Genomic DNA, 18,509 nt, shown 5'->3' on the forward strand with positions numbered 1-18,509 from the left:
TGTACTGTTTAAATGTCATTTATTTTATAAACATTCTTACAAAATTTTAAACACTTTTGTTGACACATAGTTGATTTAAAATGTGTTAGTTTCTGCTGCATAGCAAAGTGGTTCAGTTTTATATATATATATATATATATATATATGTAAACATTCACATTCCTTTTTATGTTCTTTCCCATTTTATGGTTTGCCACAGGATATTGATTACAGTTCCATGTACTAAGGAGGATCTTGTTTTTTATCCACACACATTATTCTTATTTAATCTTCACAGACAAATCCTTGAAGTAAGCTTTATCTCCACTTTAGCTGATTGACTCGATGATCCAAGAAGTGAAATAATCTACCTGCAGTCACAGAGCTCGGACTGGGGAGGTGTGTGATATTCTATCAAAAGTTAAATAAGTGAGAAACTGAAGGCTGTGAATCAGCACGTGAGTAGTGCTTAGTCACTCAGTTGTGTCCGACTCTTCGCTGCCTCATGGACTGCAGCCTGCCAGGCTCCTCTGTCCATGGTGATTCTCCAGGCAAGAATCTGGAGTGGGTTGCCATGCCCTCCTCCAGGGGATCTTCCCAACCCGGGGACTGAATCCAGGTCTCCTGCATTGCAGGTAGATTCTTTACTGTCTGAGCCACCCGGGAAGCCCAAGAATAGTGGAGTGGGTAGCCTATCCCTTCTCCAGGGGATCTTCCTAACTTGGGAATTGAACCTGGGTCTCCTGCATGGCAGGCAGATGAGCTTTCTTACCAACTGAGCTTTCTTAAATCTAAAAGGGCCCTTGAGAAATGAGCTCTGGCAGCAGCTTCACATTTAAACCCCTTGAGGCTGACAAGCAAAACCCTGACCTAGGCTTTTAAGAAGAGCATTTCCCTCATTTTATGCAAGAAGGGTGTCAATTTCATTCAGCCTGAATACATCCAGAGAAGACAGGCAGCTATCAGGATTCAGTAATTAAAACAAAATGATACTCTTTGGAATGGTATGTTCCAAGATGACTTTTAGTGGGAGTTTTAGAGGAGTGAAGTTCTGAGGAAAATTCCCTTTTCTCACTCCTTGGACACCATTAGAGAAGGAGTGGGGGCCTGTGGGGCTGGGAAGATCCTGCAGAGTTAGTGGCTGTGCCTGGAGCGGAGGCAGCCCAAGGCTGTGAGGGGGTGGGGGGGGGGGAAGTGGGGATGGGTAGGTGGGTAGGTGGAGCTGCCCCTCAGAGCTCCCTTCAGGGAGGGAGAGAGGAATCCCAGCTGTCTTCTTTTCTGTTACAACTGCCTCTGGCTCTGCAGCACAAGAGGAGGGAATCTTCTGGATCTTACTGTGGTTCAGAGACTTGTGGATGGATGTGGGGCTCACACAGCTCCCCTCAGTAGTCTGAGAGCACGAGGAAGGGGACAAGATGCCCCTCCCCCAGAGCTCTAAGTACAGACTCCAGACATTAGAATCATGACCTTTTAATGTCATTGGTCACCAGAGTTCTCAAGCAGGCCATTTTCTCATCTGAGGCTGTCTGCCGGGCGGACGCCAGCACACACAGACACTGACAGATCCACCCCACCCCTGGAGGCTCACTTAGGCTCTGAGTCATTTCTCAGCCACAATAAGAGGGGACAAATGGCCCTGGTTCCAAGGAGAGAGAAGAATGATTCAGTTCAGGTGAGTTCAGTCACTCAGTCGTGTCGGACTCTTTGTGGCCCCATGGACTGCAGCACACCAGGCCTCCCTGTCTATCACCAACTCCCGGAGTTTACTCAAACTCCATTGAGTCGGTGATGCCATCCAACCATCCAGCCTTCTTTTGTCCCCTTCTCCCGCCTTCAATCTTTCCCAGCATCAGGATCTTTTCAAATGAGTCAGTTCTTCACATCAGGTGGCCAAAATATTGGAGTTTCAGTTTCCAATAAATATTCAGGACTGACTTCCTTTAGGATGGACTGGTTGGGTCTCCTTGCAGTCCAAGGGACTCTCAAGAGTCATATCCAACACCACAGTTCAAAAGCATCAATTCTTAGGCCCTCGCTCTCTTTACAGTCCAACTCTCACATCCATACACGACTACTGGAAAAACCGTAGCTTTGACTAGACGGACCTTTGTTGGCAAAGTAATGTCTCTGCTTTTTAATATACTCTCTAGGTTGGTCATAACTTCCTTCCAAGGAGCAAGCATCTTTTATTTTCACGGCTGCAGTCACCATCTGCAGTGATTTTGGAGCCTCCCCCCACCCCCCCAATAAAGTGTGTCACTCTTTCCATTGCTTCCCCATCTATTTGTCGTGAAGTGATGGGACCAGATGCCATGATATTCATTTTCTGAATGTTGAGTTTTAAGCCAACTTTTTCACTCTCCTTTCACTTTCATCAAGAGGCTCTTTAGTTCTTCACTTTCTGCCATAAGGGTGGTATCATCTGCATATCTGAGGTTATTGATATTTCTCCCAGCAATCTTGATTCCAGCTTGTGCTTCTTCCAGCCCAGAGTTTCTCATGATGTACTCTGCATAAAAGTTAAATAAGCAGGGTGACAATATACAGCCTTGACGTACTCCTTTTCCTATTTGGAACCAGTCTGTTGTTCCATGTCCAGTTCTAACTGTTGCTTCCTGACCTGCATACAGATGTCTCAGGAGGCAGGTCAGATGGTCTGGTGTTCCCATCTCTTGCAGAATTTTCCAGTTTGTTGTGATCACACAGTCAAAGGCTTTGGCACAGTCAATAAAGCAGAAGTAGATGTTTGTCTGGAGCTCTCTTGCTTTTTCAATGATCCAACAGATGTTGGCAATTTGATCTCTGGTTCCTCTGCCTTTTCTAAATCCAGCTTGAACATCTGGAAGTTCACAGTTCACATACTGTTGAAGCCTGGCTTGGAGAATTTTGAGCATTACTTTACTAGCATGTGAGATGAGTGCAATTATGTGGTCATTTGAGCATTCTTTGGCATTGCCTTTCTTTAGGATTGGAATGAAACTGACCTTTTCCAGTCCTGTGGCCACTGCTGAGTTTTCCAAATTTGCTGGCATATTGAGTGCAGCACTTTCACAGCATCATCTTTCAGCATTTGAATAGCTCAGCCATAATTCCATAACCTCCACTAGCTTTGTTTGTAGTGATGCTTCCTAAGGTCCACTTGACTTCGTATTCTAGGATGTTTGGATGAGTGATCACACCATCGTGATTATCTAGGTCGTGAAGATCTTTTTTGTATAATTCTACTGTGTATTCTTGCCACCTCTTCTTAATATCTTCTGCTTCTGTTAGGTCCATACCATTTCTGTCCTTTATTGAGCCCATCTTTGCACGAAATGTTCCTTTGGTATCTCTAATTTTCTTGAAGAATGATTAGATGATTAGAATTCATTAGAATTAGATGATTCATTAGAATGACTGGAGAGCAGAAAAGGAGCACAGGGAAGTGAGACAGGGTGGGGCCTGGGGACCCAGCAGTGGGAGGGACTTGAGTCCCAGTCAGAAGGTGAGCAGAAGCGTGACTGGAATCAGTTAGGACTCTGAAGAGAAGCGAGTAGTAGATGGTGGGAGGAGCGAGTGACATAGGGGAAGAGGGGTTAGGAGGAGTCATTCCTTTCAGCAAGGGGAAACCCATCACACCAGCAAAATCCTCTCAGGCTGGGGGTTCCAGGCCTGTAGCTTGTACCTCAGGCAGGTAGTGGGGGTTTGGCAGTTTGGTCGTCATGTAGAACCTGAAGTTTTTATCATAATCAACGTCTGAATCTCCAAGGCGAATCAGCAGTCGTCCACCACGGATGAAAGTCTGTTTCAACAGGATGGGTTCCAGAGCTGGATCCAGGGTTTCTCTAAGCTTAAACGTTAAAACAATAAAAAATATATTTTCAAAAGGCATTAAATGCATGGCAGCAACTTTTTCAAATTTCTTATTCAAACTTTACTCTGAACAGGGAAATTTTCAGTGATCTTATGGATATTTCTTAAACTCCTCTCACTCCCTCTAACAGAGTACATTTTCCAGAGTTTGTTTCCTTAATACTCTAGAGATAAGAACATGGGAAGGTCATATATTTATTTGGGCTAAATTTATATACAATTCATCCCCAAGAGAAAGCAGCTAAGAAAGAAGAGAAAGCAGCTAAGAAAGAAGAATCCATAGGGTGGCCCTTGAACAGGCCCCAGACAAAAAGGAAACTCTGTTCACCTTCATGGTTTTTCTAGGTCAGGAGCAGGCAAACTCCATCCTGCAGGCTGAATCTGGCCCAATGGGGCCTGTTTTTGTATAGCTCTTGAGCTAAGAATGGTTCTTACCTTTTTAAAGGGTTGTAAAACAAACAAAACCCCCAAAGTAAACAAAACACAGAAGAGTATTTGTTCAGAGAATGTTTGTAGACAGACCGTGCAAACTAAGTTGCTTTAGTCATGTCTGACTCTGTGTGATCCATTGGACCACAGCCCACCAGCCTCCTCTGTCCAAGGGATTCTCCAGGCAAGAATACACTATGTGACCTGAAAAACCCAAAATATCTGGCTCTTCACAGAAAGTTTGTAGATCTCCACTCTACGTGACAATAATTTGTACCCCCCTCAAAGCAAATCTGATTGTTGGTAAGAACATGGACATGTAGACATTGCCAACAACCCCCATGATAAACATCTTTATATCAGCTTGTATGTGATGGGGGCCTGGGAGCTGCCAAAATTTGATGTAATTTATAGCTAACAAGACCTGGACTTCTCTGGTGGCTCAGGTGGTAGAGAATCTGCCTGCAATGCGGGAGACTTGGGTTTAATCCCCGGGTCAGGGAGATCCCCTGGAGAAGGGAATGACATCCCACTCCAGTATTCTTGCCTGGGAAATCCCATGGACAGAGAAGCCTGGGGGGCTATAGTCCATGGGGTCACAAAGAAATGGACATGACTTAGAGACTAAACAACAACAATAGCTAACAAACTTATTTTAAATTGTGATGTGGTACCTGAGCATGCAATTTCTTAAAACAAAAGTTTATGAGATAAAAGTTTCCCTTACCACCCACAATACAATTTTGTGCTTTTTACTATTTTTATTTTTTTTAATATTTATTTGGCTGCATTGGGTCTTAGTTGTAGTACATACAATCTTCTTTTTTTAGTTGCAGCATATGGGATCTAGTTTCCCAACTAGTAGGGATGGAACCCAGGTCCCCTACACTGGGAGCACAGAGTCTTAGCCACTGGACCACCAGGGAAGTCCCCAGTTTTGTGCTTTTTAAAGTCTATTCTATGACATGTCCCTCATGGAGGAAGTAGATGAAGCTCCACTTGAGGATTAGTTGGCTACCTGTTCAACATTCTGTTTCCATTCCCTCTGATAATGTTTTCAGGTGTTTCCTTAATTTTGTTAACATTTAAAAATCTGTATGACAATGGAAGATAAGAGTTATTTCTACTAAATGTGACACTGTGATACTTTTGGCACTAAAGCAGAGCTAGTTTTTTGTTTCTACTTTCATGTTGGCTTAATGGACTGAAGTAGTGTTTCTTGTAAGGTGTGTGTAACAACCTACATTACCTTCATGGCCTGAAGTATTTAGCTATCAAGCAGATTCTTTTTTTTTTTTATTTTTTTTTTATTTTTTTATTTTTTAAATTTTATTTTATTTTTAAACTTTACATAACTGTATTAGATTTGCCAAATATCAAAATGAATCCACCACAGGTATACATGTGTTCCCCATCCTGAACCCTCCTCCCTCCTCCCTCCCCATTCCATCCCTCTGGGTCGTCCCAGTGCACCAGCCCCAAGCATCCAGTATCGTGCATCGAACCTGGACTGGCATCTCATTTCATACATGATATTTTACATGTTTCAATGCCATTCTCCCAAATCTTCCCACCCTCTCCCTCTCCCACTCAAGCAGATTCTTTAGTGGACTGGATCTTTTGTCACTGAAGTGTTCTGAAGTATTAATATACACTTTGATATTTAAAAGAAAAAAAGTCATTAAAGCTGGGCTTCTCTGGTGACTCAGTGGTAAAGGATCCTCATGCAACGCAGGAGACTCAGGTTCAATCCCTGGGTCAGGAAGATCCCCTGGAGAAGGAAATGGCAACCCACTCCAGTATTCTTGCCTGGGAAATCCCATGGACAGAGGAGACTGGGGGGGGCTACAGTCCAAGAGGTCACAAAACAGGACTGAGCGATTAAACAAGAACAACGACATCTTGTTAAAGTGACTTTCATCTTCTGGAATCTGCTTTTTAAACCTCCCATCCCCTGTAGTGATCAGCTGCATGTGCCAAGCCTCTAGAAATTAGTATGTTAAACTGAACCAACTTGATGGAAATAACTACCCATAGGGCTTGTTTTCCAAAGAAAAATATTTTTTAGAGTGGCACATTTATAAGTCTACCTAGGAATGTTGGAAAGCCATTTGAAAAGTAACTCAGAGCAAGTTTTTTGAATGTAGTGCTTAAATCACATTCCGGCTTTAAAAGTCATAACAAATGCAGATGAATTAAAAATGCATAAAAATCTATTTTATTTCATTAAAAGATAATGATTGAGATTGGTTAACTCTATTTCACACCAATGGGTGCAGGCAAAGTTTGAAAATACCACCTCACAAATGTAGAAAGCAGTTAGGTGTAAAATCTGAGTGACACCAACTCACAGAAAGCAAAAGAGACTCCCTGCCAAAGATATTTGGAGATCTCACCCTCTCCCGTAGCTTTAGGCTTTAAATGGGAACCTGGGACCCATTACAGAACCTTGCCCATTTTGGTCAAGGTCACAGCCACACATGGAGGATTCCTGTGCTCTTTGGAGTTCAGACTGGGAGCCTGGTAACTTGCTGTGGATTTTCTATACAATCAAGGCTGCTCAGATGGTTTACTTCACATTTCTGTGCCTCAGATTCCTCATTGGTAAAATGGAATAATAGTAGTAGCCACCTTGTAAGGTGCAGTGTGGATTAAAGAGTTCATACACATGAAACACCAACACCAGAGTCCGGTGTGTAGGAAGCATTCAGTGAGTGATGCGTGTGTGCTAAGTTGCTTCAGTCGTGTTCGACTCTTTGCAATGCCATGGACTGTAGCCTGTCAGGCTCCTCTGTCCATGGAATTCTCCAGGCAAGAATACTGGAGTGGGTTGCCATGCTCTCCTCCAGGGGATTAAACCCACATCTCTTGTGTGTCCTGCATTGCAGATGGATTCTTTATTGCTGAGCCACTGGGAAGCCCACCAGTGAGTGGTAGCTGTTTCTAATATTAGCTGCACCACACCAGGGTTGCAGCTAAGCTGCCCCAGGTCCTTGGTCTGTTTTGAGCTTCTCGCCATTCTGCTGCTAAAGAGATCCTTCTAGACACAGTTACACTGAGACTAAGCTCACAGTGTTCATTTACTCATTCTTCTCTTATACAACTAGTATGGGAAATTAAGGAAATAAACTACAATTGTTACCCAGTTTCTTTTGTGTCCACGGCTGCTGTACATGCTGTCCTCTTTGCCTAGAAAGCCTATCTTTCTGAGTGCTCATGGTGAACTCTTCATATAGGTCACAGCTTAAATGTTACCATTGGTAACCATGATGGTAGTCAGCTCTCCCCACCCTACCTCCTTATTAGCTACTTCAGCACTGGGTTTATCTCTTTGAAGTCCCTACCACAAGTTCTCTTCATCTCCTCTGTCTCATTTTTTCTCTTTTCTCTGTTTATTAGCTCTGTCCCCAACTAGATAGTCAACTTATTAAGGGCAAGAACCATCTTTGTATTATTTGCCATTGATTCTCAAACAATGTGTGTTGAATGAATGAACAGTTTCAAAAACATCCACTCTTGGAGTGATTTGATTCTGAAGAAATAAAGCACAAAGACTTAAAAATATATACTTTTTTAAAAAAGTGGAAGTTTATACCATACCACTTAATTGAATTCTAACTTTATGCCCAAGTGGAAAATAATATTTATACTTATTGGGGTGCTTTACTGGCTTCACATCACTGGTTCAAGGACACATGCCCTGATAAGGTTGCTGCTTTGAATTTCTGGGGCTGCTAATGATCAAGAGTCACACGAGGCCTGAGAATTAGCAGTGTCAGAAGACAGTGACCATCCCACTTCACACCAAAGCAGTATCTTCCAAAAATTGGTTCAGTGACAGACCATTCCCCATATGAGAGTGTATTAAGGAGCAAAGCAATTGGTTTGACCATTTAGAAAAGGGAGCTGACTGGTGTCTTTGTCGTAATGTAGCGACTGCCTGTACAGGATTTCAGATATGGTCTGAAGGTTGGAAACTAACACAAGGAAAAAAAAAGTGAAAAGGCAAACCTCTTCCAGTAAGACGGGTAAACCAAGTCGGATCGAATTTTCAAGTGTGCGTAAGAAATTACTATCTGTGAGCTTAATGATCTTTAAACCATTTTTGCTTTCTTTGTTTCTTATCCAGCGGTTTGCCTGTATGAGAAAGCACAGAGTAGGACATTTCAGTTTGTAAAAATGTGAAAGTTTTTAAAGTTTAGAAACTATGTTCAATCTAGAAATAAGTTTGAAAGATTTTACACAGCAAAGGCAATATTTTGTTTAATGTTTTCATTCATTAAACGAAATGAAAAGACAACCCTTAATGGGAGAAAATATTTGCAGATGAAGCAACCAACAAGGAATTAATCTCCAAAATATATAAACAGCTCATGCAGCTCAATATCAAAAAAAAAAAAAACCAAACAACCCAATCAAACTATGGGTGGAAGATACAGCATTTCTCCAAAGAAGACATACAGATAGATAAAAATACACATGAAAAGATTCTCAATATTGCTAATTATTAGAGAAATGCGAATCAAAACTACAATGAGGTATCACTTCACACACTTCAGAATGGCTATCATCAAAAAAATCTACAAACAATAAATGCTGGAGAGGGTGTGGATAAAAGGGAACCCTCCTACACTGGTAGTGGGAATGTAAGCTGGTGCAGCCACTATGGAGAACAGCATGGAGATTTCTTAAAAAACTAAAAATAGAGTAGTCATATGATCCAGCAATCCCTCTCCTGGGCATATATCTGGAGAAAACAATAATTCGAAAATATATCGATGTATGAATCCCAGTGTTCTTGGCAGCACTATTTACAATCATCAAGACATGGAAGCAAACTAAATTTCCATCACAGGAATGAAAAAAAGATGTGGTACACCTATACAATGGAATATTATTCAGCCAAAAAAAGAACAAAATGACGATATTTGCAGCAACATGGATAAATATAGAGATTGCCATAACTGAGAGAAGTAAGTCAGAGACAAACATCATATGATACCATTTATATGTGGAATCTAAAACAAAAGGATACTAATGAACTTATTTAGAAAACAGAAATAGAATTACAGATTTAGAAAGCAAACATGGTTACCAGAGAGTAAGTGGAAGTGAAAGTGAAGTCGCTCAGTCGTGTCTGACTCTTTGCGACCCCACGGACTGTAGCCTGCCAGGCTCCTCCATCCATGGGATTTTCCAGGCAAGAATACTGGAGTGGATTGCCATTTACTTCTCCAAGAAGTAAGCAGGGGAGGGATAAATCAGAAGATTGGGACTGACATATACATCGTGTCATGTTGTCGCTCAGTCATGTTCGACTCTTTGTGACCCCATGGACTGCAGCCTACCAGGCTCCTCCATCCATGAGATTTTCCAGGCAAGAGTACTGGAGTGGGTTGCCATTTCCTTCTCAAGGGGACCTTCCTGACCCAGGGATCGAAGCCGGGTCTTCCGCATTGCAGGCAGACGCTTTACCCTCTAAGCTACCAGGGAAGCCCTGACATATACATACTACTATATATAAAATAGATCATTAATAAGGACCTACTGTATACAGTAGGGAACTCTACTCAGTACTCTGCAATGGCCTATATGGGAAAAGAATCTTAAAAAGAGTGAATATATAACAGATTCCCACTTGAAACTAATACAACATTGTAAGTCAATTATACTCTGATTTTAAAAAAAGGTAAAATAAAAGAAAAATCACTCCCCTTGCAAATAAAAACATTTTTTAATTCTAATATTTGGGATTCTTTTTTGTTGTTGTTCAAACTTGGGACAAATAAAGATTTTTTTTTTTACTACCTAGGTTAAAAAAAGTTCACACAAGGTGTTCAAGATCCATCTATGAAAATAAAGCTCATACAAGGTGTTCAAGGTTGTCTCCCTTGCTTTCAAATTGACTCCATTTTCTAAACCCTATTTAGAACACGATGAGATGGTTAGATAGCACCACTGACTCAATGGACATGAATCTGAGCAAGCTCCGGGAGATAGTGAAGGACAGGGGAAGCCTGGCGTGCTGCAGTTCATTGGGTTGCAAAGAGTCAGACACGATTTAGCGATGAAACAACAGCCATTTAGAACAACTGATCCAAGGACTTAGAAGTCAGAGAATGGAATTTAGTAAATTCCAGGAAAGCTGGCCCCAAATTCATCACATGAAAGTGTTAGTTGCTCAGTTGTGTCCGACTCCTTGCAACCCCAAGGACTGTAGCCCACCAGGCTCCTCTGTCCATGGAATTCTCCAGGCAAGAATACTGGAGTGGGTAATCACTCCCTTCCTGACCCAGGGATTGAACACGGGTCTCCTGCATTGCAGGAAGATACTTTACCACTAGCGCCAAATTCATCATACCCTGACTTCATTCTGACTCCTCAGAACTCTTAGGGACGAGGACTATATACAGGAATGAATTTCTGCTCCCATAGAAAACAGAAAACAAATGGTCAACTCTCTGAATAAAACCAACCAAAATCAAGTGTGCAGAGCACTTGGACTCTTCCCTTTTTACTTTCTCCATAAAATGAGGGATGTGAACTAGAAGACAACTTGATGGCTTTGTAGGTTTACATCCAAGATCTTACAAGTACATTGAAGTCTATTTTAGAATTTGTAATAGAATGATATTAAGCAGAGTTAATAGGCTGCTCTTCATCTGAAGCACTGGTTACACACCTGATCTTGGGGATCGATCATCAAAGGCCACCGTCTGCCTTGAGTAACCAGAATGCCATTTTCTGTTGATATCAAGTCCCGGGGCAGCCCGTCCGTGTTCCACTGCCGTATTTCGTAGGGATCACCGAGAGTGTTAATGAGACTGAAGTCAGGATTGATTGGGATCTCCAGAGACTGACAGTCCTGGATCCAGTACTCTATAAGCTGTCGAAGGAGAAAAGCTTACTTGTATATGAGTCAGGAACACTTAGTAAATGAGGATCCACAAAACAAGTCCTACCAGGCTCCACAGGCATCCTGGAATCAGAGCCCAGGACATAAGAAGCGGACAAAGAATTAGGAGATCTGGGGGCTAGAACTACACCATTAGCTAGGTGTGGCTTTGGGCATGTTATAAGTGCTGTTGGGACCCCAGGTTTCTCAAGTATAAAACACAGGGGTTGTCATGGAAGTCTTCACTCTGGGGAGCGTCTGAGACCACGTGGAGAAGTTGGGGGTTCTCACAATGACCTTGGGTGATCCTGAGAATTAGCAGATGAGGTAGAGGGCTATTAGCATTCACCTCCTTCAATGAGTGGTGCAGACATGCACAACAGGGACCTGTCTCGCCCAACAGCACTCCTGGTCCCCCTGCTTGATTAGAATCAGTTGACCCCTGAGCTCCTGGAGAGTCTCTATGAGTCTTACACCAACTAGGTTTTAGAACTCAAGGTCAGGGCAAAACATTTTTTGAAAGGCATTTCATAAAAGTGTTTTGCAAATATCTCCAAATAATCCCTGCTCTTTCCCATTGCTGAGCCGGTGTAGCAGCCTCGCCAATTCAGAACATTTCATCCTGGCTGAATTTGGTGCCACTTCTGATCCTAGGGGTGGGAGACTCCCTGTCTCTTTTTCTTCTCCCAGGTTGCTGTGTTGTGTAAGCAAAGCTGTGAGTAACTTTCTAAGGCAGGAGAGGAAAAGAAGGACTGTGTTAAGGAAAGCCTAGGGGTACAGGGGAGTCCCTTGGACTGCAAGGAGATCAAACTAGTCAATTCTAAAGGAAATCAACTCTGAATATTCAATGAAAGGACTGATGCTGAAGCTGAAGCTCCAATACTTCGGCCACTTGATGGGAAGAACTGACTCATTGGAAAAGACCCTGATGCTGGGAAAGATTGAAGGCAGGAGGAGAAGGGGGTGACAGAGGATGAGATGTTGGATGGCATCACCAATTCAATGGACATGAGTTTGAGCAAACTCTGGAAGATGGTGAGGGACAGGGAAGCCTGGTGTGCTGCAGTTCATAGGGTACCAAAGGGTCAGATATGACTTAGTGACTGAACAACAACAATAGGTAAGGTGGTGGGTAGTGGAATGTAGACCTAAGTTTCCATCATGGAGAACCTCCCTCTAAACCCAGAAAAATGACTCACACATCCCGCCTCCCCCAAGTATCAGCTGTTTCTCAGTCCTCACAGGAAGTATGTTTGCTCACCGATTGCCTGTACTGGGCCGTGAAGGCCCCGTAGTAGGCCACACAAGCTGCTGCTATGAACACATTCCCAACGATATTTGATATCTCCTCGTTGAATTTCTGGATGCTTTCTTCCCATCGGACTTGCTCATCTCCTAACGCAGCCGTCAGCTTTCCAGCACGTACCAAACGTGCTTTGGTCAGTGCCATCGTCTTTGCTAGAAAATCGAAAGTAGAAAAATGGTAACAATAATCCTGTATACGAGACAGCAAAAGAGACACTGATGTATAGAACAGTCTTTTGGACTCTGTGGGAGAGGGAGAGGGAGAGGGTGGGATGATTTGGGAGAATGGCATTGAAACATGTATAATATCGTATATGAAACGAGTCACCAGTCCAGGTTCGATGCACGATACTGGATGCTTGGGGCTGGTGCACTGGGATGACCCAGAGGGATGGTATGGGGAGGGAGGAGGGAGGAGGGTTCAGGATGGGGAACACATGTATACATGTGGCGGATTCATTTTGATATATGGCAAAACCAATACAATATTGTAAAGTTAAAAAAAAAAGAACATCGAAAGAAAATCAGGTTATGTCATTCAGTATTTTCCTACAGTGTAAGAAGTTTACTCATCTGCTTCTGCTTATAGCAGAATGACCATTATTTGGTTAATGATGTCAATACATCTCTGGGAAACCTCAGGCCAATTTAGCCCAAGTTCTCTCTTCAAAGCCAAGTCCAAGTTCTTTGAATAGCCTATGCAGAGAGTTCCTTTCACTTTATTTTAATTAATTTAAAATTGGAGTATAGTTGCTTTACACAGCTGTGTCAGTTTCTGCTGTACCACAGAGTGAATCAGCCATATATATAAATATATCCCATCCTTTTTGGATTGCCTTCCCTTTTAGGTCACCACAGAGCACTGAGTAGAGTTCCCTGTGCTATACAGTAGGTTCTCCTTAGTAATCTATTTTATGGGGGCTTCCCTGGTGGTTCAGACAGTAAAGAATCTGCCTGCAATGCAAAAGACCTGGGTTGGATCCCCGGGTCAGGAAAATCCTCTGGAGAAGAAAATGGCAACCCCCTCCAGTATTCTTGCCTGAAGAATTCCATAGACAGAGAAGTCCAGTGGGCTATAGTCAACGGTGCCGCAAAGAGTCTGATATGAATTTGTACATAGTATCAACAGCGTGTATATGTCAATCCCAATTTTTCAATTCAACCTTCCCCGTTCCCACTTAGTATCCATATGTTTGTTCTTCACATCTGTGACAGAGAGCTCCTTTTTGATACTCCTTTCTTCTGGCTGAAGACAGAGCTCTCTTCTTGCCCCTGTAGTATTTATTTTCTGGATCAAATTCATGTGCTGCTCTGTCTTATTCAGACATAGAAGTTGAATACATACAATATACTCAGTTCTTCTAAAGTTATACTTGAAGGTTAAGACCATCCATCTAATGCAAATACACCCATATGTTGGATGGAAGCTGAGATTTGACTGCCTGAAAACACTGTCTCCTTTGGAAAATCTGGCATTTCCTAACCAACACAAATTTTATGAGTTACTTACCCAGACTTTCTTTCTCATTCACACTTTTGTCATATTCATCTTGTAAGGCTTGTATTTGTTCTTCTACTTGTCTTAGTAATGCTTGCTTTTCTTTCAAAGTAGCCATAGTGATATCAAGTTCAGCCTAATAAAATCAAGTAAATATTTTAAGAATAAGCTCCAAAGAGGGTTGAATTTGCCCATTTATAATGGGCTATTTTTTAAAAAATCAGATTTACTTTCTCTTTCTCCCCAGAAGATTTTGTTCTAAATGATTTTGATATGATATACAAAATTAAACCAAATATAAAATAGAATAAAATATAAGAGGAGGACCAAACAGAACAAAACAAAGCCCAATGAATCATAGAAAGATTAGCAAAACAGATGTACTAAGCATTTGGAGGTGAGTTAGTTACTACAATGAACTATTAACTTTAAATGATAAAACAGGGCTTCCCTGTAACTCTGGAGCCAGGGAGCTGCAACTACTGAGCCCATGTGCTGCGACTACTGAGCACCACGAGCCCTAGAGCCCGTGCTTCACGACAAGAGAAGCCACTGCAGTGAGGAGCCTGTGCACCGAGCAGACCCTGCTCACCACAGCTAGAGAAAAGGCCTGAACCGCAGTGATGGCTCAGTACAGCTAAAAATAAGTATTTTAAAAATGATAAAACAAATGAAATACTCATGCAATAGTGAAAACTAATCTTTCCTAACTAGTTCTCTAGAGCAGAGGTCTGCAACTATGGCTTACAGGCCAAATCCAGACTGCTACCTATTTTTGTGTGGTTACAGTTTTAAATGGTTAGGGAAAAAAAAATCAAATACATTCATAAAATGAATTTCAATGACCATAAATAAAGTTATATTTAAACACAGCCACACTTGTTCATGTTTGAATCTTTTTTTTTTTTTAATGTTTACTTATTTATTTGGCTATGCTGGGTCATAGTTGTGGCATGTGGGATCTTTAGTTGAGGCATATAAACTCTCAATTGCAGCATGTGAGATCTGGTTCCCTAATCAGGGATCAAACCGGGCCCACAGCATTGGGAACATGAAATAACAATCTCTACTAGCTATTCTGGGCTTCCCTGATGGCTCAGATGGTAAAGAATCTGCCTGCAATGCAGGAGACCAGGTTCAACTGCTCAGTGAGAAGATCTCCTAAAGAAGGGAATGGCGATCTACTCCAGTATTCTTGCCTGGAGAATTCCATGGACAGAGGAGCCTGGTGGGCTAGAGTCCATGAGATCACAAAGAGTCAGACACAACCTAGCGACTAACACTTTTGTGAAAAAGAAAAATAATCTTCAAGAGCATGGTTACTATCTATATTGCATAGGGTCTCAGTGGCACCACAAAAGAAGCCTGAATGTCTGATGATCATGGTCTTTGATTCTATAAGATATCACAACACAGACCATATACCTGTGCAGCACGGAGTTTCTGTCTCTTTGGCTCGACTTCTTTGACAACTCGGGAATACAAGTCCATGGCTCTTACCCACATGCACATGGATTTACATGCTTTGGATACTTTCTCAACTTTTTCAGGCACAAAATCAGGATTATTAATATATTTTTGAAGTTTTGCCAGGATTTGAGGCTTAATATTTTCCTTATCATATTCTAAAAGTCTTCTTAGGAAGTTAGAGTCACCAAGAAGTTGCTTTGCTGTTGGCCAGTCAGGTCTAAAAGACACAAATGGTAAGTTAATAGCATTGCAATAAAGGAATGTGACAACAAAAGAAATGTATTCCTTTGAGAACATTAAGATATTATTCTACAGATTAAAAAAGACTATATGTCAATTATGCATGCTTTCATGGAATTGGACTGCAAGGAGATCAAACCAGTCAACCCTAAAGGAAATCAATCTTCAATATTCATTGGAAAGACTGATGCTGAAGCTCCAATACTTTAGCCACCTGATGCAAAGAGCCAGTTCATTGGAAAAGACCCGGATGCTGGGAAAGACTGAGAGCAAGAGGAGAAGGGGATGACAGGATGAGATGGTTGGATGGCATCACCAACTCAGTGGACTTGAGTTTCAGCAAACTCTGGGAGATAGTAAAGGACACAGAAGCCTGGCATGCTGCAGTCCATGGGGTTGCAAAGAGTTTGACACTACTTAATGACTGAACAACAACAACGTCAACTGTCTATGTCATTAGTTATGTAACTAGTTTAACTTGCTCTGAGTCTTCCTATTATAAAGGAAATACAACACAATTTACTGAAAGCATTTTGCTAGGCTTTAAGAGCACCATGAGTTACTACTTTTGTTTTCTAGGCATATATTTATGCTATTTACTTTCATAGTGTGTATAGCCTGTTTTTTCTTTTTAATATTTACAATGATGTTTCCGAAAATGTGCTTATTTACTGGTTCAAAGTGTTAGGTGCTCAGTTGTGTATGACTCTTTGCGACCCCATGGACTGTAGCCCACCAGGTTCCTCCATCCATGGAATTCTCCAGGCAAGTATACTGGAGTAGGTTGCCATTTCCTCCTCCAAGGGATCTTCCTGGCCCAGGGATCAAAAGTGGGTTTCCTGCATTGCAGGCTATCTGAGCCACTAGGGAAGCCCCATTTACTGGTTGAGCTATAGTTATAAAAATTCACTTTGTTTGTATCTAACTGACTTGCAAAATTTGTAGAATGACATTTATGTTAATTTCCACCCAAAATGAGTTTTGTTTTACTGCTACTATTACTATTGTTATTTCTAAGCAAGAGAGAAAATCGAAGATAATCTAAAGAAGCTATAAAGATAGGTGTTTAATGATGTCCAATCTGTGTGTCACTTATAATTAAAAAAAAAATACTATTGGGACTTCCCTGGTGGTCCAGTGGTTGGAAATCTGCCTGGCAATGAAGAGGACATGGTCTGGGCAAATTCCATTAAGTGCCATGGGCCAGCTAATATTGAGCACCACAACTACTGAAGTCTGCCTGTGCTGTGCATCAAGAGAAGCCACCACAATGAGAAGCTGGAATACTATAACCGAGCTGGACAGCAGCTCCTGCTCACTGCAGCTAGAGAAAGCCCGCGTAGCAATGAAGACCAACTAGCCAAAAATAAAAATAAATTCATTAATTTAAAAAATACTATTAAAGTACCAATCAATTTGTTGGATGACTGATCGAATCAATGACAGGGTGAAGAAAAGAATGAAAACACGTAAATGAGAATGAAGGAAAAAAGCAAAGAAATTCCACCAGGCATTTTGTATTGGGTGATTGTGAGGCACTCACTTGGCATTCAAGAGAATGGAGATGGCTTCCATCACGGTCATGACCATATCTGGGGGCTTTGTGAAAACTCTGATTTCAGATATATCCGCTTTATCTAAGGAATCCAACGCTTTGTTAGCAGCATCGAGGGCAGGGAGCGCTTCTTCAAGATCTCGCTGAGCATCGTCAGCTATGGCTTGGGTCTCTTCGGCTTTCACTTTTGCTATTGCTTCATCTTCTTGCACAATGCTACGGACCTAATCATTGAAACATGACTGCTCAAGTATGTGCTCAACATGATCTCAGTATGTGAATTTCAATGTTTAAAAACAAAGTGAATGATGGATAACCAATAAGGACCTATTGTATAGCACATAGAACTCTGTTCAGTGTTATGTGGCAGCCTGAATGGGAGGTGGGTTTGGGGGAGAATGGATATATGTATATGTATACCCCAGAACAAAATAAAAAGTTTAAAAAGTAAAAAAAACACAAAATAAGGCGAATAATAGTGAGTTATATTTACTCTTTTGAATCAGACCAATGATGAAATAAGATTAGGTATACTGCATTTTATACTCTTCTTTGTCCATCTCATGCCATGATGATAAACTAATGGAGATAGAGTTATAAGAATGAATAACTAATTCATTCTTGGGAGAAAATTGGATGCTTTATATTTGTAGCTTGTACTTTTCTTACAACTTTCTCTGTCCCATTCATTGCATTTCCTGATTATCAGGGAGAGAGCCAGGATTAAAAGCATGGCTAAACTGATCTACCAGTTCATTGTTTTAACAACATATTTAAGTTAAATTTAATAACATATCTAAAAATTCCCATTCTTTATCATTGTATGAAAGGGGTCAGCTGGTGGTCAAAGCGTCCTCACCCACACTCAGGTGATGCTGCATACCTGATCCGCATTTTCTTGATCCACTGCCAATTTGTCCATCAAGGCTTCAACATCTTGTGATTTTGTTAAAAGGACAGGTTCTAAAGCTGAAAGATCTAATTTCATTTTATCTACTAGTACATTTGTTTCTAACAGCTTGGTGAGACCATTTTTCACCCGTTCACGTGCCTAAACGACAAAGAAAATAACTATTATGTTGAGTATTACAAACTATGAGTTTATTGGTATCTCTATCTGATTTATGTACTAGAATTTTGCATTGGCAGAATTAGTGAATCAGTTTGTAATACTTAACACTGAACGTACAGGAACACATGGCCCTGAAGTTCACCACAGTGGGTTTGGATCCCTGTCCCCTGGCCACGGGAGTAGGGCATCACTGAGGGATCACACTGTATTATTT

At 41.4% G+C, this 18,509-nt stretch overlaps 2 protein-coding genes across 2 annotated transcripts in view; both read right to left on the reverse strand.

Moving 5' to 3' along the window:
- The window catches only part of TMSB10 (thymosin beta 10), a 225,675-nt gene that overhangs the window by 189,837 nt on the left and 17,329 nt on the right, over positions 1 to 18,509 (reverse strand). The window lies entirely within an intron of this gene.
- The window catches only part of DNAH6 (dynein axonemal heavy chain 6), a 279,939-nt gene that overhangs the window by 83,952 nt on the left and 177,478 nt on the right, over positions 1 to 18,509 (reverse strand). Inside the window, exons 50-57 of the mRNA XM_055540370.1 lie at positions 18,107 to 18,274; positions 17,212 to 17,447; positions 15,384 to 15,645; positions 13,971 to 14,094; positions 12,417 to 12,613; positions 10,943 to 11,146; positions 8,272 to 8,397; positions 3,644 to 3,808 (exon numbers count right to left, since the gene is read on the reverse strand). Coding sequence (XP_055396345.1) covers positions 3,644 to 3,808; positions 8,272 to 8,397; positions 10,943 to 11,146; positions 12,417 to 12,613; positions 13,971 to 14,094; positions 15,384 to 15,645; positions 17,212 to 17,447; positions 18,107 to 18,274 — 1,482 coding nt within the window. The remainder of the gene's footprint in view (positions 1 to 3,643; positions 3,809 to 8,271; positions 8,398 to 10,942; positions 11,147 to 12,416; positions 12,614 to 13,970; positions 14,095 to 15,383; positions 15,646 to 17,211; positions 17,448 to 18,106; positions 18,275 to 18,509) is intronic.

This window comes from Bubalus kerabau, chromosome 11 (assembly GCF_029407905.1).
Source record: "Bubalus kerabau isolate K-KA32 ecotype Philippines breed swamp buffalo chromosome 11, PCC_UOA_SB_1v2, whole genome shotgun sequence".
NCBI classification, from domain to species: domain Eukaryota; kingdom Metazoa; phylum Chordata; class Mammalia; order Artiodactyla; family Bovidae; genus Bubalus; species Bubalus kerabau.